The sequence below is a fragment of the Hemibagrus wyckioides genome, linkage group LG23 (assembly GCF_019097595.1).
Source record: "Hemibagrus wyckioides isolate EC202008001 linkage group LG23, SWU_Hwy_1.0, whole genome shotgun sequence".
Lineage (NCBI taxonomy): Eukaryota > Metazoa > Chordata > Actinopteri > Siluriformes > Bagridae > Hemibagrus > Hemibagrus wyckioides.
This window is the reverse complement of record NC_080732.1, coordinates 14381811-14405444: the sequence shown is the minus strand read 5'-3', so window position 1 is coordinate 14405444 and position 23634 is coordinate 14381811. Positions and strand designations below refer to the sequence as shown.

At 39.9% G+C, this 23634-nt stretch overlaps 1 protein-coding gene across 3 annotated transcripts in view; it reads right to left on the bottom strand.

The window, feature by feature from the left end:
- oxr1a (oxidation resistance 1a) overlaps window positions 1-23634 on the bottom strand; it is a 179802-nt gene that overhangs the window by 139920 nt on the left and 16248 nt on the right. For all 3 annotated transcript variants that reach the window (XM_058376861.1, XM_058376858.1, XM_058376860.1), the window contains exon 2: window positions 15773-15868. In XM_058376861.1, the coding sequence (XP_058232844.1) occupies window positions 15773-15789 (17 nt within the window). In that variant the 5' untranslated portion in view covers window positions 15790-15868. The remainder of the gene's footprint in view (window positions 1-15772; window positions 15869-23634) is intronic.

Below are 23634 nucleotides of genomic sequence, written 5' to 3'. Positions count from 1 at the left end.
TAATGAGCAGGGTAATAATAATTTGAATAAGATCCTAACATACACTCACTGACCAAGAGGAACTGGGTAGTTGGAGAAAGATCAGGCGACATTATTCCATTCTTCCACCACAGGTTCTGTGAGCCCACTGTGCCCCATGTTCTTGACTGATAGCAGAGGAACCGAATGAAGTTTTCTGCTGTTTCAGTCCATCCTCCTCATGAGGGTTCGACATTTGATGGTTTCTGCTCAGCATGCATGTAAAGAGTGTTTACTTTAAATACTTAGCCTTCCTTCCTTGTCTGAAGAAGTTCCACGTAATCTCTAGAGACTGTCTATGCCTAAAAACGCCAGGAGATCAGAATTTTCTGAAATTCACAGAAACAGCCATCAACGTCAATGAGATGACATCATCGCTGTTCAGAAGCTAACTGCATTTCAATGGCTTTTGGCACAGTGTGTTCTGCACAATGACAACAAAGTGAATCTGATCCGATTTGATCGCATGACCGGACTTCAAGAATGACCGAGGTGTAAGGGTTGTTTCTAACAAAGTGTCTGGTGAATACATTGTACCATCTTCGTGCTTATGTTTAAAACCCCGAGCGGTCCCTCGTCCGATAAACCAGGCTTAAAACCTGACCTTTCAAAATTCTATTCCCACAACCACCCTTATTATAATTACTCACTGGACGCATCTCCCAGATTAATAACGTTGCATTTTTCATTACTTCCCTTCACTTATTGATTTATCCTGTACACTGATTGAACCCACTGGTTTAAATGGATGCAGGCAACAAATCAACACCTCCATGTTACTTCCAGATGACAGAAGAACATTTAACTGTGTTTTTTTCTTCGTTAAAACGTACAGAAGCCATTCAAGACTGGTATTGGCACCCTTGTTGTTTGACACCGAGTTATTTACCGACTCATAATCTGTTCCATCGACGGCCATTTATTATCCCAGGGATGAAAAGGAACATTTCTAGCAGGATTGACTGCTCCCTTTTGAAAAGCCTTTCTTTCCCAAAACCAATTATAAGCGTGACAAACTCATTTCCATACACAGCTAAATGACTACGATGTGCTGTAGCACAAGCAAAACACATTCCTCATGTCGTTGTGTAATAAATGTGAGAAAAGCCCATCTTTTTCAAACACTTTTAACTTCTATTGGATTGCCATAAGGTCTGGAAAACGGCAGCCTATCCTTTTCAGGAATCGTTTGCCCTTCAATTGACCTTGGCAACAGCTACTGTACCACGTAGAGCAATCTAAAAGAAATTAGATGGGAAATTGCCATATGTGAGGTGCTAACCCCAGGACACTGGAACACTTGCTGCAGTAATTCTTGGCATATGGAAGTGTTTCTTGCTGTTTGAGTTTGCATATAGTGACTCAAGTGTAAAAGTTGACCAGCCAACACACCGCCTCTGCGATAGTCCCAACCAAGCGGGTGTGAGTGCAAAAAACTATTTTAAAACTTACAGATGGAGGAGGGGTAAAATCTCATATCAGATAAAATCAATGCAATACTCAATTTATGCTATTATTTCTGGTTACTTTATCATGACAACACTATTTGACTTGTATAGCTAGTTTTTAATCGAAATGACCTTGCAGCTAACATGATGTAATAGTGTAGCTAGTTCCATCGAATCAAGTAACATTATGTCCTCATCATGGCACCTGTTAGTGGGTGGGAAATTTTAGGCAGCAAGTGAACATTTTGTCCTCAAAGTCGATGTGTTAGAAACAGGAAAAATGGACAAGTGTAAGGATTTGAGCGAGTTTGACAAAGGGCCAAATTGTGATGGCTAGACGACTGGATCAGAGCAGAACTGCAGCTCTTGTGGAGGTGTTCCCGGTCTGCAGTGGTCAGTATCTATCAAAAGTGGTCTAAGGAAGGAACAGTGGTGAACCGGCGACAGGGTCATGGTCAGCCAAGGCTCATTGATGCAAGTGGTGAGCGAAGGCTGGCCCGTGTGATCCGGTCCAACAGACGAGCTACTGTTTCTCAAATTGCTGAAGAAGTTAATGCTGGTTCTGATAGAAAGGTGTCAGAATACACAGTGCATGATGAGTCAGGGCTGCAAAAAGGGGGACCAACACAATATTAGGCAGGTGGTCATAATGTTATGCCTGATCTGTGTAGAATTCAGATCAGCATTAGCATCCTCATGAGATTTTTCAATGCAACTGCTTTACATTATTACTATATAAATAATAATTAGAAACTTTCTTAATATTTCTAGTTAAACTATACATCATATTTTTGCTTAAATCTGACTGACCACTTTATTTATTTAAGACAAACAAACATAAACGTATATGAATTCCTGAGAAACGGATGACTGTATCGACCTTATCCTGCGTTAACTTCATTTTCTTCCTTCTCTGGTTTCTTACATAAATATACGATTTGCCGATCTTCGTTTGAAGTACCATTCTAACGGGTTGATGAGTGAGGAGAACGTCCGAGGAGAACGCCAACAGGAAAGCTAGGATAACTTGAACAAGTACTCTGTACAGCAGTGTTGCGCTGAAAAGCTGAACGGAGTACATCCAACAGCAGAAAACCACAGCAGGCTACAGGGATCAGTGGGAATGGATCTGGACAAGTGAAAACAGGATAAATATCAGCTGGTCTTTTATCAATCTTCAGGTTGCCAGGTTCAATAACCATCAAGCTAGCAAGAGCTATCATTTTTTATCATAGTCAGGTTTCTGGGAAACTACAACGCTGGGGCTTCCTTTTGTCTAGTGAGCTAAATCTTGGAATAAATTAACTTCCTGAGAACTTCCCTGTGGATCTTAAAACGTATTAAATGTATTGTTAATACATAACAAACTAATAACTAGCGAGATATTGAATACAAATGCAACGATTATAATAACTCTCACGTCTCTTTTTATGTTTCATCCGTCAGTCTTTCCTCTGTCATGAAATACTAAGGAATAAGACTGACTTATCCTCTCCAACACTGCTTTTAGTAAAGATAAGTCCTCTTGTTATTGTTGTCTTCAAATACAGCATTTCTCACCAAAGGAAAGCCCCACAATGAGAAAGCTGTTCATCTGAAAAGGGTGAAAGACTCTGAAGGACAGGTTAAAAGCGTTTGAATAGTGAACAGTGAAAGACGGAGGTCTCTTTGACTGAACCTTCAGAAGTGTACAGAGCTCACTGTGAAGTCAGAGATTAAGCCTGCTGTATAATCCTGTACAAATTGACATGTAAGAAGTAAAGCAGATGCTGGAGTCTCAGGCACGAGTCTGAACACACGATGTGGACCGAGGCCGAGAGACGGACGGAGATGTGAATACATCAAGGCTCAACATAGTGCATTTAAACTAAATACACTAAATGGCTGTTCCAGATTTAGTGCTTTACATCTGCTCTCTGTACGCCTAGATCATCTCCCTCTCTCTCTCTCTCTCTCGTAATCTGTTCTTTTCTATACTGTTTCTCTCTCTCTCTCTCTCTCTCTCTCTCTCGTAATCTGTTCTTTTCTATACTGTCTCTCTCTCTCTCTCTCTCTCGATTTGTTCTTTTGTATTCAGTCTCTCTCTCTCTCTCTCTCTTCTCTCTCATATATTCTGTTCTCTCTCTCTCTCATATTCTGTTCTATCTATCTGTCTATTTCTTTCTCTCTTGTATCCTCTTATCTCTCTCTCTCTCTCTCTCTCTCTCTCTCATGCTTCTGTTCCCCTCCTTCTCTTTCCATCTCTCATATCTGCTCAGATTGCTGAAGAAGTTAATGCTGGTTCTGATAGAAAGGTGTCAGAATACACAGTGCACGACGGGCCAGGGCTGCAAAAGGGGGACCGACACCAATATTAGGCAGGTGGTCATAATGTAACGCCTGATCTGTGTATAATTCACATCAGCGTTAGCATCTCTTATATTTGCTCACTCGTTTTTCACTTTCACTTCTTTGTCTTTCTTTTTCTCGCCTCTCCTTCCTCTCTATTTCTCCAGTCACTCTTTGTCCCCATCATTTTCCTTTTGCTTCTCTCCAACTCTCTCACTCGATTTTTCGGTCTCATTCTCTCTCTATCTTTCTTTTTTCCCCCCTCTTTGTGCCTCTCTCAATATCTCTATCCGTCTCTCCATCTCTGTCCGGGTCTCTCTCTCACCCTCTGTCTCTCTGTATATTTCTCAGCTTCAGTCTCTGTGTCTGTCATTCTCTCTCTCTCTCTCTCTCTCTCCAACACAAACCCCTCTGAGGCAATTTAGTCTCTGAGAAACTTTAATATAGGTCAGACCATCTCAGTGCTCTGTTTAATTTGCAGCCTGTTCAAAATCCTTTGCATGCCGTTATGGAGATGTATAAAGTGTCACATTTGCCTTTTTACGGAGTCATATCCCATCTTCCTCTAGGACATGATGACATAACGGACATAACGAGCTCGGCTTAAATGTTCAAAGGAAGTAAACACCGTGACTAAATTGAAGAATATATTGTGTGTTCATGTACGACAGTAAAAAAATAAAAAACGATCACGTGTCTTGTCTTTACTCCGCTTCTCGTCTCGTGATGCATGCCGGCTACACCGTTTGCTTCCTAAATTATTTCCTCTCCTCGGCACGTCTAAGGTCAGTGTGAAACACACGGGGTTGTAGAGGTCAGAGTGAGCATGCTGTATTAATTATACGACATGCTGCCTCTACATACGGGAAACTATATACTGACCAGCAACATTCTAGTTCTCGGAAAGCCTCGAGAATCATGATGGGTATGTTTTATAAATACAGGTCAGTTTTCATAAGAAAACCTCATCCAGTGGATCCTGATGGATGTCTAATCAAATGAATTCCAGTCCAACTCTTCTCTAAGCCTGATTATTCAGAGTAATCTTTGTTGTGTGTGTGGAGCTCACGCTGTGTGGGCCATCTGCCATGTGTGCAACCTGAAACTTTCACGTCTACCTGACATACCAGTTGTTGAGGGGAAAAAAACGTCTCCTTTGGCAGGCTTCATTCAGGAAAAACACCATGATTATAGCGCATTCCTCCCTCCTCTCTCTTTTTCTGTCTCACTCTCTCTCTGTATCTCCCAGAGAGAGAGAGACAGAGAGTGAGAAAGCGAACAAGAAAATCTGTCTCACTTTCTCTGGGAGATACCCTTTCCTCCTCTATCTTTATCTGTCTCTCTCTCTCTGGGAGATACCGCTTCCTCCTCTCTCTTTCTCTCTCTATCTAGGAGATACTCTTTTCTTCTCTCTTGTTCTCTGTCACCGTCTCACTTTCTATGTCTCTCTTGATCTGTCTGTCTCCCTCTCTTTCTGGGAAATACTCCTTCTTCCTGTCTGTCCTAATCTCTCTAACTATGTTTGTCTCTCTGTCTGTCTGTCTTTGCTTTTGCCTCTCTCTCTCCCTCTCTCTCTTTCTCTCTCTCTGGGACATACTCCTTCCTCCTCTCTTTGTTCTCTGTCTTTGTCTCGCTTTCTATCTCTCTCTATCTGTCTTTCTAAATTCGTCTCCCTCTCTCTCTGGGAGACACTCCTTCCTCCTTATTCTTTCTCTGTCTCACTCTCTGTCTCTCTGACTGTTTGTCTCTCTGTCCCTCTTTGCTTCTGCCTCTCTCTCTGGGAGATACTCCTTCCTCCTTATTCTTTCTCTGTCTCTCTGACTGTTTGTCTCTCTGTCCCTTTTTGCTTTTGCCTCTCTATCTGGGAGATACCCCTTCCTCCTTCTTGTTCTCTGTGATGGTCTCACTTTCTATCTTTCTTTCGATCTCTTTCTCTGACTGTCTGTCTCCCTCTCTCTCCCTCCATCTCAGTCTTTTCCCCCTCTCTCCTTCTTCGTCTCACTTCTTCTGTCTCTCATCTGTCTTTGTCGGTCTGTATCTCTCTCTTTCACAATAACTTCTTATGTGGACCTGATGAACAGGGATTCAACATCTGAGGTGTAATTTATTTATTTAATAAATGTTTGTGTTTATTCACATATTTTTGTTACTAATACAGTAAGATGTTGTAGTCTGAGTGTTGTACAAATATTTTAAGACTCTTTCTTGCTTACACTGACAAAACAAAGTGATGTAAATGTCTAAAGTCTCTCTCTCTCTCTCTCTCTCTCTCTCTCTCTCATTAGCTTGTATAAATGAACTAGCATGGCTAATCGGTCAATTTTTCAAAGACAGTAAGACATCAGGATAGCAGAACACTTCACGTCCACGTCATTTTATTTGCTTGTTTGTCTTAATGCGGCTCGCATTAAGAGTCTGACCACTGATGATGACAGGTCAATCTACAGCTAGATGCTCCACGCGATGGATGACATACTCTCACCTTTTCTTAAGGTAACCTCAGGCATCTACGAGTCTGGGTATGTATGCGGAAGAGGGCTAACAGTGGCATTTTCCTGCATGCGTGTTACATGATGTAGAAAAGATGTAGTTTGCTGGCTTCACGTGTCTCAGAGGAGGTACAGTATGTATTTGCCCCTCCCTCAAATTTTTAACACACTCAAAAAGATTTTTGTGAAACCAAGCGCAACAGCACCACCAATGGTCATAAGAAAAATCGACAGAATGGTATGAAGAAGCAGAGGGGCTTGGACTTGGAGAAACTGAAAGGGCAGACAGGGGAACTGTAGGTTTAGTATTTTTTGGATGAAGAAAAAATCTAGTTATCAAGTTTAACATTCAGAGTAATTCCGCCATTAATTATAACATTATACACAGATCAGGCATAACATTATGCGCACTGACAGGTGAGGTGAATAACACTGATGATCTCCTCATCATGGCACCTGTTAGTGGGTGGGATATATTAGGCAGCAAGTGAACATTTTGTCCTCAAAGTTGATGTGTTAGAAGCAGGAAAAATGGGCAAGAGTAAGGATTTGAGCGAGTTTGACGAAGGGCCAAACTGTGATGGCTAGACGATCTCCAAAATCCCAAAACCTATGGAGGCCCCAACTTGTAACTTACAGGACTTAAAGGATCTGCTGCAAACATCTTGGTGCCAGATACCACAGCACACCTTCAGGGATCTAGTGGGTCAGGGCTGTTTTAGCAGCAAAACAGGGATCAACACAATATTAGGCAGGTGGTTATAATATTATGCCTGTTCAGTGTATAGGAGTATAACATTATACTTTGCCCCATGTCATTTTTATGCTATTGATATAATGCACTGATCAGCTCTGATAGTTTCCTTGTCACCGAATGATCGATAAGGATTTATCCTCTCATCAGATATCACGACCTCGGCTCGTTACCGAACACGTTATCCAACAGCACACACACTCACACGGTAAAGCCATGTCACAGCCCAGTCACCATCTCCGTGTTATATAGTAGAGTGGTGCATTACCAAAGGTAAGCTTTCAAAAGCTTGCGCTTTACTCGCTAGTCACTTTCACCAAAAGCACTCTCAAAAGTCCATTTCTCTCCATTAACCGTGAATCCACTGAGGCCTTTCAAAGCACTGTGGGAACCGAACCGTGAGAGCTAGACACAACTGACGGGAGAGCGTTTTATAGAAGATCCCATCTCTCTGCTTTTCAAGGACGCCGTCAAGGTCGTTCCCTAATTGGACCGGCGTGCCACTGTAGGGGGTAAAAAGCCAGGCAAGTTTAGCGGCTCCTCAGAGGCTCACTTTCCTCCCACTCCTGCATACATAAATAACTGAGCTCGAGTGCATTTCTGTTCCTTTCATTCTTCACTCGGATCTGGAGAGCGCTAGGATCTGCTTAATTATACACAATGAGGATGGGAATTAGGAGGAGCCCCTCGTGCGTACCGAATTTGTGACTATAATTTAACTCCGTTCAGTTTTACTTGTACGATGATTTTAACAGATGCTGTCGCAAAGCGGCTTTACAGAAACACAGAATACAAATTTTAAAAATTATATTTATACCCCATGAGCAGGTTAGTGGTTAGGGAAAACCTCCCTGAGATGATATGAAGAAGAACCCTTGAGAGGAACCTCATCCTCGTCCTCACTCCATAGAGTGTGATTATAAATTAATTTTTTTCCTACTATATAGTCAAGTGGAAGTGTGTAACCAGGAGCTTTCGAGCAACTTACTGATATGAGCATCAGTATAATTTCTGAATTCATTTCAGTTTAAATGCGAATTCCATTCTGCCAAATCCATCAGGAGGCCCGAGAGCTAAACCGACCATGGCAACAGCAGTCCAAAGCCATCTCCACGGTCTCCATGTGCTATTCCCAGCAATCCCATGAGTCTCCAGGCTGCCCACGTGGGCCATCTGCAAATAAACAGTACATGGACCGGCCACTTTATTAGGAATTCGTATACACACTGGTGAAAATGTTCTGAGATACGACTCGCTCTGTCTTTGTCTTGCTGGTGGTTCAGTTTCCAGCTCTCTGGAGTTCTCCCCATGCTTCAGGGTAGTTCACGGTCTAAAGATGTGTGTTGTAGGTTTACTGTGCGATTGTGTCAAGGTTATCCCCCAGTCTTGTGCCTTAAGCTCCTGGGATAAACTCCAGGAGAGTCGCTGCTCTCACGTGTAGGATAAGTGCTACAGAAAATAGATGACTAGCTCTGACCTCTTTCCAGTGAAACCCGAATGGACTTTATTCTTTCTGTGGCTTGTGCTGTCCATCAAACAGAAAATGCAAATGAGTCACACAGTTCCTGGATCATTCTTCAAAGCAGCGAGGCTAGAATGATTTTAGGGAAGAGTTCGTGAGAAAGCATTACTATTGAATTTACGCCACATTGATTTGGAACTCTTGATCTTTTGTTCATGTTTTTTTTTTTTTTTTTTGAGAGAAAATAAATCCCAGGTTTCGAGTAATGCACTAGCTCTAATGGATGATTATATTATATACAGAGTGACAGGGATTTGTTTAGAGACGTGTCTATTTTTGGGACGTTCACCAGTATGTGATGTGATGTGATGTCCCAGTTTAACTGAGGCTGCATGCTGTCTAGACGCACACAAAGCCCTTCGTCTATTCATTTTCTGCCTCCAGAGCTGCGATGAACAACAGACGACCTTTTGATAACCAGATTTAAACCATTCTTTATTTCTCTCCATTACTACTTCTGACAAATCTAATCCTAACTAAAATCTAATCTAATTCAGCTAAGATCAGGTCTGAGTGTGGTTATGGTTACAGTCATGTCAAAGATTCTGATCTGAGTGATAGAGAAACTGATTAATATCAGATCCAATATTTTTATTTTTGTTAATAAAAACTGTCTTAAAATTATTATTGTTTAAAATTAACTAGCACTTAAATGATTGCAAGAAAAAAATATATATATATATATAACTTACAAAGAGTATTTTTTTATTCAGTTAAATGTTCATGTGAAATTTCTTACATCAAAATTATTATTAATATAATTTAATAAAATATGATAAAAAAATCTAATTCTAAGAACCAATAAAAATACACTTTAAAATCTTTTTTTAAACTAAAGCACTTAAAAAACAAGAAAAAATAAATCGCTACCTTACAAAAGGTAAGTTTATGATGCAGTTAAATTCTTTTATACAGAATGTTAAAATTCTGTTATGTTAAAATGTTAAAAATAAATAAATAAATAAATAAATAAATAAATAAATAAATAAAGTTTCTATTTGTTACATGATCAGATTAAAACCCTTCTTTTTTTCTCTGATATCTGATCCAATGTACTTCCTGGTTTTGGCTTGACACCAATCCTGGCTATTGGATCAGTTCCATCAGCAGAAAAATGGGTGCTCATGTAATTTCAGAGTAACTAAGAAAACCTTAAAAAATTATATGCGAGGCTTATTGAAATGTTTGAAACAATTACAGAAGATGAAGTATTGGATCGGACCAAATGGGCCAGCCTTCACTCCCCATGTGCATCAATGAGCCTTGGCTGCCCATGACCCTGTCCCTGGTTCACCACTGTTCCTTCCATGGACCACTTTTGATAGATACTGACCACTGCAGACCGGGAACACCCCACAAGAGCTGCGGTTTTGGAGATGCTCTGATCCAGTCGTCTAGCCATCACAATTTGGCCCTTCATCAAACTCGCTCAAATCCTTACGCTTGTCCGTTTTTCCTGCTTCTAACACATCAACTTTGAGGACAAAATGTTCACTTGCTGCCTAATGTATCCCACCCACTAACAGGTGCCATGATGAGGAGATCATCAGCGTTATTCACTTCACCATAATATTATGCCTCATCGTTGTAGTTACATTGCTGAGTTTTGGGTTGTTTCTGTATAAATTCAACACATCTTTTACAAAACATGCTTTAAAATTCTTCACTGCTCAATATAACAAACACACAGGTCTTTAGAGACAGCAAGAAAAAAAGTGTTTGGTGATTTAAAAAAAAAAAAAAGAATAGAAAAGAAAAAACCTTTCCTCGAGAATTCTCAGTGCATTTGCGCAAAATGTCATTTCATCTGGAACAATTCAGCACTATGTAGCATGGCGGTAAATTCCCACAGCCTCGGCCCGCAGCTAATGAGTGCTGCTCTAATATCTCGACTGCATCTCTGGTTGAAGCTGCTTCCGAGATCCTGACAGCACGGCTGTCACACTAGCAAGGTGACCTGACAAACACAGGGCTCTAACTCAGCTTAGACATTTCCTCTTCCTGCTAGTTATAACCAGCATCCGCTGCTGAGATAATAGCTTGAGTTGAGGGCAGAGGACGTGGAATAAGAAGATCCGGCGTGCCTCATTATGACTAAGCAAGGCGAGGAGCCAGCAGGTCACGTGCTGCTTCAGGTGAGGCGGATTTTGCAGAGATGACAAGACGTCTCTCTGAGTTTCAGAAGGGATAAAAAGATAATGAGTTGATAATAAGTTTAGTGCTTGGAGCTGCAGGGACTCGTGCAGGTTTTGTGCCATTTCGGGATGTAAACACTGGCGAGTCTGATAGAAGCTGAGCTTATCTCCAGCGCAGTGATTATACAACCCCCAGAGAATCAAGGTCTCTTATTTTTACACAGGGAGAATATTTAGCAAGCAGGCTGATGAGCGATTTAATTTAACGCTGCTCTCGTTAACTTTTTAAGGAGCCTACATGAGCGTAAACAATTAACCTGGGTGACAAATATCCTTCTGTCCGGCGATAAAAAGCGGTGTATGGAAACAGTAGACACTAAATGAACTCGGAGCGCTTCAGGATTTATTACGCCCCGTCTCGGTTACAGACTGGGTTCTGATATAAACGAAGGCAGAAGGCTGCTGGCTGTTGATCTGATTAAAGTTTTATGAAGGAGCTTTAATTAAAGGTGCGGTCTGTGTGCTTAGGGGACGACTCCGGTGACGCTCCATGATGAAGTGGGGCACGAGGTGTGAGCCAATATTAATAATTAAGAACAACAACAATAAAAAATCAGGACTTTCCTGAGGTTCTGGTAGTGCTTCTTCATTTTTAAATAAAAAATATTAATATAATAATTAATATAATAATAAAAAAAATGTAAATGTTAACAATCTATAGCTTTGAATTTGAAAGAAAGTGTGTACTTTTCTAAAAAAAAATTATTTTCTTTTTTCCAAGAGAAATTATAGGTGCCATAATTGACTCCAAAATGTGTTTTATTTATTTTTACAGTTTTTTTATCTTTGAGGGTGGGGCAAATAAAATACATTAAATTCAAATTCAGTGAATAAAATCGCTCTCTCAAACGAATCCTTCGATAAAATATGCAAAATATTTAAAATCCCTTTTTTTTCATATAGAGAGTACTGAGATATATATACAGTAGTCCCCCGTTTATCACGGGGGTTACGTTCCAAAACATCCCGCGATAAACGAAAATCCGTGATTTTTTTTTAATTGTTTAAGCCGTAAATGACCCTCCCACACTCTTTAAACACACACAGAAAACATCTGCAAGCATATAGCGAGATGAATTTTGGGTAAATTCGAAGAAATATCACATTTATATTGCAGTACATTACAGTAATGTACTATACAGTAGTGTACATTAATGTATAGTAGCGTAGAACTGGGATGCAGGAGAATTCTACTTCCCTTTTCCCAACTGCACGCATAGCCAACAGCCAATCACAACCGTGATGAAATGAATGGGGCATTCCGATTGGCCGGACTCGTTTCTCCAGCCGTACTGTATTTTGATTTTCAGCGCTTTCCTAAACAACGCTACGTGTTTTTTTGTCTCTTGAGTAAATACGCTGTACAGTATTTTATATATTCCTAACATTTTACTTAATGTTTATATTTTGTAATTAATAATTCTATATTTTTTATTAATAAATTACCTTATTTCAACATAAAAACAATTCACTATAAGGTTTACGGATACCACGATATACCAGGAAAATCCGCAAAAAAAATTTGTTACGTTCCAGTGATATACCGGGACCGCGATATAGAGGGGGATCACTGTATATATTCCATAGTGAGATACTACTGAAAATGCTTCATGGTTTGGTAATATAATATAATCTGTGAATTCAGCACTAGATTTAGTAGCAGTGTAATACTATGTAGAGAAAATTAAATAGTTATATAGTGATAATTATATCACAGCCTAGCTAACGGAACAAAAATGCTCAGCAGTTAAAAATACAAATAATGTAAATCAAGGTTATAAAAAAAACAGGAATGGAGTCTTAATTAGAGATGCTGCTTATATCAAGGACAAATTGTTTATATAGATAAAATTATGAACAGCTTTTGAAAAGTGCTGTAAGTGAAGCAAATGGGTGCTTTCATGTCCCTGATACAAATATTTTTGTACTTTTCAGTGTCACACTTTAAAGTTCATACCTAACAGCAAAGAAACAACCAACAAAACAGACATTTCTTTCGTAGGTCTGCATTTTCTATACCCGATTTCTTTCATGCTGAAAAAACAATTACTTAAAGGAAACTACTGAACCAACAAACACCAGTTCTTTCTTAGGTTTGCATTTTCTATCACTTATTTTCTTTTTACAGTAAAATACAAGTATCCTCCTGAACCAACAAAACACCATTTCTTTCTTGGGTCCGTATTTTCTATCCCTGTTTTTTTCATGCTAAAAAAGCAAGTATTTAAAGGAACCTACTGAACCAACATACAATATTTCTTAAGTCCACATTTTCTATGCCTTAACAAGTATTTTTAAGGAACCTACTGAACCAAAAAACACTAGTTCTTTCTTAGGTCTGCATTTTCTATCCCTGATTTTTTTAACGCTAAAGCACAAGTATTTAAAGGAATCTACTGAACCAACAAACACTGTTTCTTTCTAAGATCAGCATTTTCTATCCCTGATTTCTTTAAGCTAAAAAGCAAGTACTTAAAGGAACCTTAAAGGTCCACATTTTGTATCCCTGATTTTTTTTAAGCAAAAAAGCAAGTACTTAAAGGAACCTACTCAACCAACAAACTTTTCCATAGGTCTGCATTTTCTATTCCTGTTTTTTTTTTTTTTATGCTAAAGCACAAGTACTTAAAGGAACCTACTGAACCAACAAACACTGTTTCTTTCTAAGATCAGCATTTTCTATCCCTGATTTTTTAAAAGAAAAAAAAAGCAAGTACTTAAAGCAACCTACTGAATACCCTGAAAATTCATCCCTTTATTGATCTGATTATGCTTATTTTCATGAAGGCTACCATCAATCAAGCAGCTAAATTTCACCAAATATCTGAATATATCTTTAAGGTGCTGTTTAAAATGAACTAAGATCCATTTAGAAAAGAGAAACATGGGACTGGAGCAGCATGTGAACACACGGTGCGCTGAATTATAATTTGATTCCTCGAGTAATTCCACATCCTCTCACCAGTGTTTTCACCAAGCATGATGCATCCCCACAGGTTTAATTACCTCCTTGTGCTTGTCAGGACTTTAATGAAGGTGCGTGATTTTGTTAGAAGATGCACTTCATTCTCCGCAGTCGGTGGTATATTTGCTAAGTGAGGACGATGCTGATCTGTGTTCAGCTATTAAAAGTTTCAGGTTGTTCTAATGGACAGCTTTTTATGTCGAGACAGCTTTTATGTCTATTATAACATGTATGTTTCCTGAGGAACCCATCTGTTTCTTCTCACAGTAAACAGATGGTACAGTTTAGTGCTGCAGCATGAAGCTTAAGAGAGTGTAACGTACTGAAAAAGAGTGTGATTTAGTAAATAATAAAAAAATGCAATAAACTTACGCTACATGATTTAATAGAGGCAGAATATTTGTATTTTGCTGGAGCACAACTTAGAGGCACCTGAGCCATGCTTGTGGGATAAACAACACATAAAACCATAAATGATAAAATGAGACTGAGGCTAAGAGTCAGCATAGGGAGGTGTTTAATTCTAACCTGCTTGAGATCCGATCTAACATTCATTTGATGCCCAGGTTGAATTTGCAACCAGACTGGGGCCTAATAATTACATATAACACAGTTTGGGTCTGATCTAACATTAACATATATCCTGGCTCTGATCTGATCTAACATCTCAGTATAACCTGGTTGGGACCTTTTCTAACATCCTTATTCAACTTGTTTGGGATCTGATCTAACATTCACATATATCCTGGTTGGGATCTGATCTAACATCTCAGTATAACCTGGTTGGCCTCTGATCTAACATCCTTGTCCAACCTGGTTCTGAACTGATCCAACATCTCAGTATAATTCCATTAGGATCTTTTCTAACATCCTTATTCAACTTGTTTGGGATCTGATCTAACATTCACATATATCCTGGTTGGGATCTGATCTAACATCTCAGTATAACCTGGTTGGCATCTGATCTAACATCCTTGTCCAACCTGGTTTTAATCTGATCTAACATCTCAGTATAACCTGGTCGGGATCTTTTCTAACATCCTTATTCAACTTGTTTGGGATCTGATCTAACATTTACACATATCCTGGTTGGGATCTGATCTAAAAATCCTTGTTTTCCTGGTTAGGATGTGGTCTAACTTTCTCATATAACCTGGTTGGGATCTGATTCAACATCCTTGGTCAAATTTTTTGGAATCGATTTATCATCACATTATAATTTGGATGGGATCTGATCTAACATCTTTAGTCAACTTGTTTAGGATCTGATCTAACATTTACATATATCCTGGTTGGGATCTGATCTTAAATCTTTATTTTAGGATGTGGTCTAACTTTATTACAATCTGATTTGATCCAACACCTTTTTTCAACTTTTTTGGAGTCTAATCTATCATCAAAGTATAATTTGGTTCAGATCTGATTTTATATCCTCAGTCAACTTGTTTTGGGATCAACATTCACATATATCCTAGGTGGGATTTGTCACATACTGGGATCTGATCCAACATCCTTGTTGAATCTGATCTATCATCGCAGTATAATTAGGATCTGATCTAACATCCTCAGTCAACATGTTTGGGATCTGATATAACATTCAGATATATCCTGGGTGGGATTTAATCTAACATCCTAGTATAACTTTGATGGGATCTGACCTCGCATCCTCGTTCAACCTGGTTAGGATCTGCGCCAACATTCACATATATCCTGGTCAGGCTCTTATGTAAACTTTGGAATCCGATCTAAAAATCTGTCTGTAAATCTGGTTGGAATCTGATCTAACTGATGATGATTTGTTGGAGCACATTTGAAAGGCAGTTCTGGATACTTAGAAAATTCTATTTTTCTGACCTGAAATGAAACCAAATCTTCGTCTTCCTCCAAACCCTGAATCACATCTGAAAATAAATCCTATGACTCAAATGTCACCTTGAAATCTGCTGCATTAGCCTTTCCAAATGGCCTGCCCATGAGGCTTGTGACATTTTCTTTCTTGCTTTCACATATATATCTACGAAAAACAACACAAAAACACTGATGTCACGCTGACCTTTTGGTGCTGAACATGTTGCCGGTGTCTCCTCTCGCCAGTACAGAAACTTCCGGAAAGTCAGGAGCTGAGGAATTTTGCTTTGGGGCAGCCGATCTAAAATATGGAGGAGAGAAAGTGGGAGGTGTTAGAAGTACAGGAAGAGAAAAAGGAAGGATGGAGAAACGCTAATATAACATAATAGACTAGGTTAAAAGTTTTAACTCATTTCCTTATGCAAATAAGGCAACAGATCATCAACAGTGGACTAAATTGGATTTTGTATTTGCTTGTATAAAAAACTAAAAGTGTCCATTTTAGCAAGAATGTGACCTAGCTACCTAGCATTAGCTAGCTAGTTTCTTGATGAGGCTTTAAGCAAGCAAAGTATGAGTTTTAAAGTGACAAACTAGGCATGTTAGGTCACTAGCAAGGTTAACCTGTTAAATTGTTAGTTTGCTTCCTAATTTTTAGTCATCTAGATGGATATGATATTTATCTGCTTATCTGAGATTCTTAGATTGTTCATCTCTCCTAATTGTCTGTAGCCACAACTGTTTTTCTTGGTTTAAAAAAGGTGTCTGATTTGACATTATGCAATAAAAGACCTTTCCGATTTTAGAAAACAAATCTTGGACTAGAAAATTAAACAGATTCTCCAGCTATGCTTTTATGTGTCTTACACAGGGCTTTGTAACACAACATTTTTGTTATGTAGTTAGAGTAGGAATTCCGACAAAATCTGGCAACCAGGTCTCGAACGTCTAAAAGTAATGGCATATGAGTGTGACTTTATGGCCTACCTTGTGTTAACACGACCACATCATGAATTCCAGGGACTATAAATTTCTTAGCATGGGCCTATATTTGCTAAATCAGTGATTCAATATGTAACGGAGGCCAGTGGTAGGTGCTGTGCAGGCAAAACCTCACTCCCCTGATCTGAAGAGGTGAACTAGCGACTGACGCTAGAGACTAGTCTTTAGCCTCCTTGTTAGAGCGCCCGCCTCTCAAGCTGGAGACCCGCTTGGAGCGGTTTGCGAGTAGGACCCGGGGGGGTTGCATTGGTGCCGTGACCCGGATGGGAGTGAGGTTTAGGGGGGTGAGTGTAACGGAGGCCAGCGGTAGGTGCTGTGCAGGTAAAACCTCACTCTCCTGATCTCAAGAGGTGAACTAACTCCTTGTTAGAGCACCCGCCTGCAAAACTGGAGACCCATGTTCAAGACCCGCTTGGAGAGGTTGCGAGTAGGAGCCGGGGGGTTACAAATATACATACAAACATTAGCCATAATCAGGGGAGAAAATAACGATTATCTGTTTCCAACCATTCTTCATTCCTTATGCATTACCAGCAGCTTCGTCAGCGTCATGTCTTTTTCCCCTTATCACCTCTTTCTTCAGTAAATTGCTAGCGAGTACGGATCTGCGTTTATATGCTGCTCAACGGGAGTGAGTAAAGGCGTGTGTTAAAAGGTTATATCAGTTGCAGGGAGGATTGGCGTACATTATTAATGCAGGCATCCACAAGGTTTGAACCCCCCACAGAAAGGATTGAAGTCAGAGCATAAAGGCAGCTCCAGCTTTCGATTGTTCAGAGGATTTTCTTTTCTTTACAAAGTATTCTCGCTCTGTCAGCTACAAAGCAGGGCGGTATGGTGAAAAGAAGTGCGAGCAATGTAGAAAAAAAGTGTAGGATGGAAAAGAGAGTAAAGAGAGAGGGAAGAGGGGTGAAAACAGAGAGTGAGATTAGGTGATGCTCGCAGTTTTCTGAGGATCTGCTGCAGAGCTACCTGTGCCATGCTTCTTTGGGATGTGCATAAAAAACTGACTGAGGCTAGGAGTCAGCATAGGAGGAGTTCAATTGTAACCTGCTTTGGATCTGATCTCAAGTTCAGTTGTTGCCCAGTTGGGATTTGTAAACAGACTGGGGTCTAACAATTCACATATATCTCAGCTGGGATCTGATTTTAACATACCTAATTAACTTGTTTTGGATCTGATCTAGCATTCACATACCCTGGTTGGGGTCTAATGCAACATCCTTGTATAACCTGGTTGGGATCTGATCTAAAATCTGTGCATAAATCTGGTTGGGATCTAATCCAACATCCTTATTGAACCTGTTTGGGATCTGATCTAACATCCTAGTTCAACCTGGTTGCAATCTGATCTAACATCTTTGTTGAACCGGGTATGGATCTGATCTACCATCCTTGTATAACCTGGTTAAGGTTAAGTAACTCATCTGTTGGATCAGATCACACGGGCCAGCCTTCGCTCCCCACGTGCATCAATGAGCCTTGACCGCACATGACCCTGTCGCCGGTTCACCACTGTTCCTTCCTTGGACCACTTTTGATAGATACTGACCACTGCAGACCGGGAACACCCCACAAGAGCTGCAGTTTTGGAGATGCTCTGATCCAGTCGTCTAGCCATCACAATTCGACCCTTGTCAAACTCGCTCAAATCCTTACACTTGTCCATTTTTCCTGCTTCTAACACATCAACTTTGAGGACAAAATGTTCACTTGCTGCCTAATATATCCCACCCACTAACAGGTGCCATGATGAGGAGATCATCAGTGTTATTCACTTCACCCGTCAGTGGTCATAATGATGCCTGATCGATGTATAAAGTGACTTATATAAACATAAGCTGCGAATAACAGTAAGCAAATGGTGGACAAGTGTAAAAAGACGACACTGAAAAGAGTTCGCCTTTTTTACAACACAAATACAATATTATGACATCATAATATTGTGACATCATAATACAACGTTATGTTAAGGTTAACCAATCCCACAGTATACAACATTCACACGTTTAAAACCTCTAAACCTTGTAGCTTGAATAAAAAAGCATTTGAACCTGCTGTTTTATCCTTAACATCTTTAAAAGTATAAAAATATTATTCTCCTCACCTGTTTTTAATTGAATTAACTAAATACACATTAAAAAAATAAACATTTCTCTGCAGTGTATCAACTTGACATTTACACAGAGATCCATAGATGGTGTGTTACTGTCCACACCTATTTTTAAACCAGTACATCAGAGATGTGTGGGAGGTAATGACAGAGAGAGAGAGAGAGAGAGAGAGAGAGAGAAATAAAAACACCAACGAGCCTATGGAGAAATGGAAAGAAAATTAATCACAAGTGCTCTGGCAACCACTGAACAATAAATAAATAAATAAATAAAAACTAAGCGAAATTCCAGACACTTATATAAAACAGGTTCAAATCTGAGGCGTTATTGTTCCTTTCATCTAATAAAACTACATCTATGCTGTATATATGCTGGAAATTTATCAGTAGAGGTTTTAAAGCTCTATTTCTCCATAGGACACACAGCTCATATAAGCAAGATATTTGAGAGGATGTAAGAAACGTTGGAAAAAGTCTAAAATGACCATAGGATTTCCTTTGAAAATCAAATTCTGAAGGTTAGATTGGACTACACTAAATCCTTCGGGATTAATAAAGTTTTACCTTACCTAACTGTATCTTACCTTACCATATTCATTGATGTATATTCATTAATAATACACACAATTGACCACAGATGCAATTGTAGTGATCAGAAAGTAGGTGTGGCCTAAGAGAGCAGAAAAAAGCAAGCACAGGTGTTCTGTGACAAACATGCAGATGTCCGACAGAGTTATTTTGTCTCCAACAATGGGACAAAGACTCAAACTCATTACTGCTTCTTTGTTACACTTAACTATCTTCACACAAACACAGTAAGTGTCCATCTACAGCTAATGCTCAGAAGTGCAGCTCAGTAGGACGTTGGGGAAGGACTCAAAAAGCACAGGATGCTTTCGGAATATCGATGGAATGGACTGGGGAGATAACTAGAAAATCAACAGCAATAACCAGCGGAGATGCTGAGGCCCAGCCACAGCCACCTGCAGAGCTAAAGCTGAGATCAACCTGATCTACACCGAACACATCGAGAAAAAATATGAGCTCAAAAACAAACACTAGATTTGTCCATTTCAGTCCCAGTAGGGAGGATTTAATCATGGCTCAAATGACTACTGCGGTATGAGTCATCTATAGAGCACTCTCTCTCTCTCTCTCTCTCTCTATCTATTTTATTCAGTGAATGATTCAGATTTCTACACTTCTTTTTTTCCCATCTCTATTTCCCTCCCTCCTCTTGTGGTCCTTGGCCCATGTTGAAGTAGGTCACATTTCCCACGATAAGAGGCCACATTAGCCCTGAATAAAACAATTATGGAAATTCTTCCTCGATTACGCTAGATGTGTACTGTATCTCATATTCTATGAGATTTCTCTCAGGGTGTTCACCATTCTATGACCTTCCACGCGATTGGTAAACATGTAATGTAAATTGTCTAATAAACTACAAAAGATCCAGGTAGAGGCGTTAACGCTTAAAAACCCCCCCAGATGGTTGCTATAGTAAGTAAGGAAACGTCTGTTAGCTATGTTGATGTTCATGCCATACGTGGATTTCAGCAAGATTCCTCTGTAAGCATCTGCTTGCCAAGGATCGTTTCTTGACTTTGTATTACATCATATTATACTACTTTTGTGCAGTGTTGCAAGATTGCATTTCCTTCTCAGGAATGCCTTCATGAACCTAACTGCCCACTGATATGCTTTTAAAATTCTGACCATTATGGGAAATGACTCTCATTACTGAAGCCTGGTGAAATGCTGCTAGCACCTGAGAGCCTTTTCAGTGACTTGAATCATTTAAGACTATTCAGTTAAATGATTTGTTCAGTTGCACAATGTGCCCAAAATTGCACCCTGACCATGCAAACCAATTTCCTGCAGTTTAAAACTGGAAATCTGAATCAGCCCAAATGGGACTGATTAACTTAAGTGCATGGAAATAACCATTACCAATATGCCTTAGTGACTAGCTCTAAAAAGACTGAATCAAATCACAGACTGAACCTATATGTATAGCCATCGCGTTATTCAGGGAAAGTCAGATGGATGAAAGTATGGAGGATATATAACTCAGGCAATGTTGGTGCTACCCTGCAAACACTACAGTACAAACCTAGGGATGTGTTAGCTTAGCGGTTAAGGTGCTGGACTACTACGGAAGGTTGTGTGTTTGAATCCACCAAGCTGCTACTGCTTGGCCCTTGAACAAGGCCTGTAACCCTCAATTGCTCAGTTGTATAAAACGAGATGAATTGTTTACAGTTTTATCATCAACCACCACCAAACAGAGGGGTCATCCCCTAAATGATACCACAATGAATAGCTATACCATGAGTACAAGTGAAGACTCTTCAAGAAAAACTTGCAATAGTTAGCCAGGCTGTATAATATATACATTATGATACAAAATAAAGAGGCAGAATCCACCTAATTCTGGATCAAATTTTGACCTAATTTTGAGAGCCTGATAGGTTGTAACCAGAGACCTGAAAGATGCATATCAAATCCTGTGGAATACAGCAGATTTACACACTTTTAAGTCATCAGAGTAATGTACCCTTTCCTTTGAGTTAGCTTTGGTACCTAGGGACTTTGCTAAGTTTGGTTAAATTCCAGGATCTGTGCATACTCCCTTATCTGGTAAAGTGAAAACCTTGCTGCAGAACCAAAAGTCCAGGGGGTAGAGATGGACTTGATCCAATCATCCTATAAGCCTAACCCCTAAATCATCATGATGCTGTACAACACATAATAACACACCGAGTTGTTGCCACCCACTAGACTATTGCTGCAACATTGCTCAGGTGGGTTGAACTGGATCAGGTCCAAGTCCACCCTGGACTGAGGGGTGGAATGAGGGACAACTGGCTGGACAAACCCAACAACAGGTGACAAGCCAGACAAATGTCCTGCTCTCACATGTGGACTGTTGTGATTCACATCCTCATTATCAGCACTTGTAAGCACTGTCCTATCAGTATGTGTTATGTACCCTCATAATGACATTGATATATGGCCTTCAATAGTTAATAAAGTAAAACAATGAAGAAATAAACAGACCCAATTCAATCAGTCATGTATTTATGACAGAAATATTGGACATGCCGAAATGTACTTTGAAGCAATTGGCTTCAAGAGAAACGTGGTCAAGATCTGTAAACAATAGTAAGGACATAGTAGATCAATCCGAGGTAAGGTTTAGATAGTGATGGACATGTGGTTTGTAAAGTAGAAGGACTATCTGCAAGAACTTTTTAAGATGCTGTATTTATGGCTGTAGGAATACGCAGAGAGCAACTTCAAAGGAGGCAAAGTATAATTAATAAACCTGAGGAAGCTTTGAACCATGCAAGCAAGATGAAAAGCAAGGTCATGGCTAATTGGTCGAAGGGGTTAGAAAAATACAAAGCTCTCCTGAGTCCAAAGTGTCCAGAGTGAAGGATACTGGGGAACCACAGAGGGGGGGTGGGACTGAATCTGTTAAAACAGGTCAGAAACACAAATGACGTCATGACATTCTGATTGTCCAGAGATTGTGAGCTTGAATCCCAATGACTCCACATCAATCTGTGGTCAGGAATCCAAGTGAGTTAAACTGTCCATGCTCTCTTGGTGGTAGCGTGACGAAGGCTGGCATTCTCTGCCTCTTATCAATCACAGTGCCACATGTGCATCTATGAGCTCATGTATGGAGACAATATAGCAAATATGTCTTAAAGCAAAGCTGGTGCTGACAACCATTTCAATTTAAATATGTGTGATGATGAAGCTGGAAAAATACCCTTGAGCCCCAATCAATACCAAATTTGAAAAGAGTGATGCAACAGTTCAGATAAAAGATTAGTCAAAAGGAAGAGCAAGAACGCCCTATCCACTTCAGCAGTGAACCCTGACTTTATAAACTACAGTATCGGGTCGAAAGTTTGTAGGCACCTCATGATCACACCCATATGTGTTCAGCATTAGCTCCTACCCTAAACTGCCAGAAGCAACCCTCGCCTGAGTTCTAGTGCTTCTGGGGTCATAGCGGCCTCCGGGTTTTGGTTACGGACATAAAAGTGGTGTGCATGCTACATACGAAGTATTGTTCATTACTGATGTACCAAGCCATGCATTCTGACATTGTTTTCATGTGTATGATTTTGCTACATTTTCCCATTTATGATTTTTTGTCTTTGTGATTCTGTTTTGTTTGCCTGTATTGGATTGTCTTCTTGGTTTCTGATTCTCTCGCCTATTTTTTGTTAACGTTTCCTGCCTGACAATCTTGGATTGTTGTTGTGACATTAAATCTGCATATGGATCGAACTCCAACTGCTTCTGGAGGTTCCTTACACGAGAGCAGGCAATGGGAATGGGCGGAGAAACCTGGCATGTAGTCGGCATTCAAGTTCATCCTAGTGGTGTTTGGTGGGGTTGAGGTCAGGAGTCTGTGCACTTGTGTTCTTTTATTCCAACCTTGCTTCCATATGTTTATTGAGCTGGCTTTGGGACGAGGAGCATTGCCATGCTGGAACAGGTTTGGTCCTCTTAATTCCAGTGAAGGAAAATTGTAACACTACAGCATACAAAGTGCATCCTATACAACTGTGTGTTCTTTGTGGCAAAACTTCGGGGAACACCCACATATGATGGTCAGCTGTCCACAAACTGCTGACGTTGCAGAATAGTGTACACTGCTTCACCAGATAGGATGTACAAATGTTAAAAAGAACTACCAATTGTTTACAGGCCACCTAGTAAAACAAGATGCATCTACCGCCTACGTTCACCGGATGGTGTGAATATTTGTTCTCTCATACTGAGAAGTCAGGCCTGGCTGTAATGGTTAACCAGATGGTTAATGTTGGTGATAGTGATGCAATAGTTCCCAAGGAAGCAGCAATCCAAAACTCACCTTCAGAGAGGGAGAAAGTGGTTTGATAAGAGAAGTACATGCTGCTGGACTC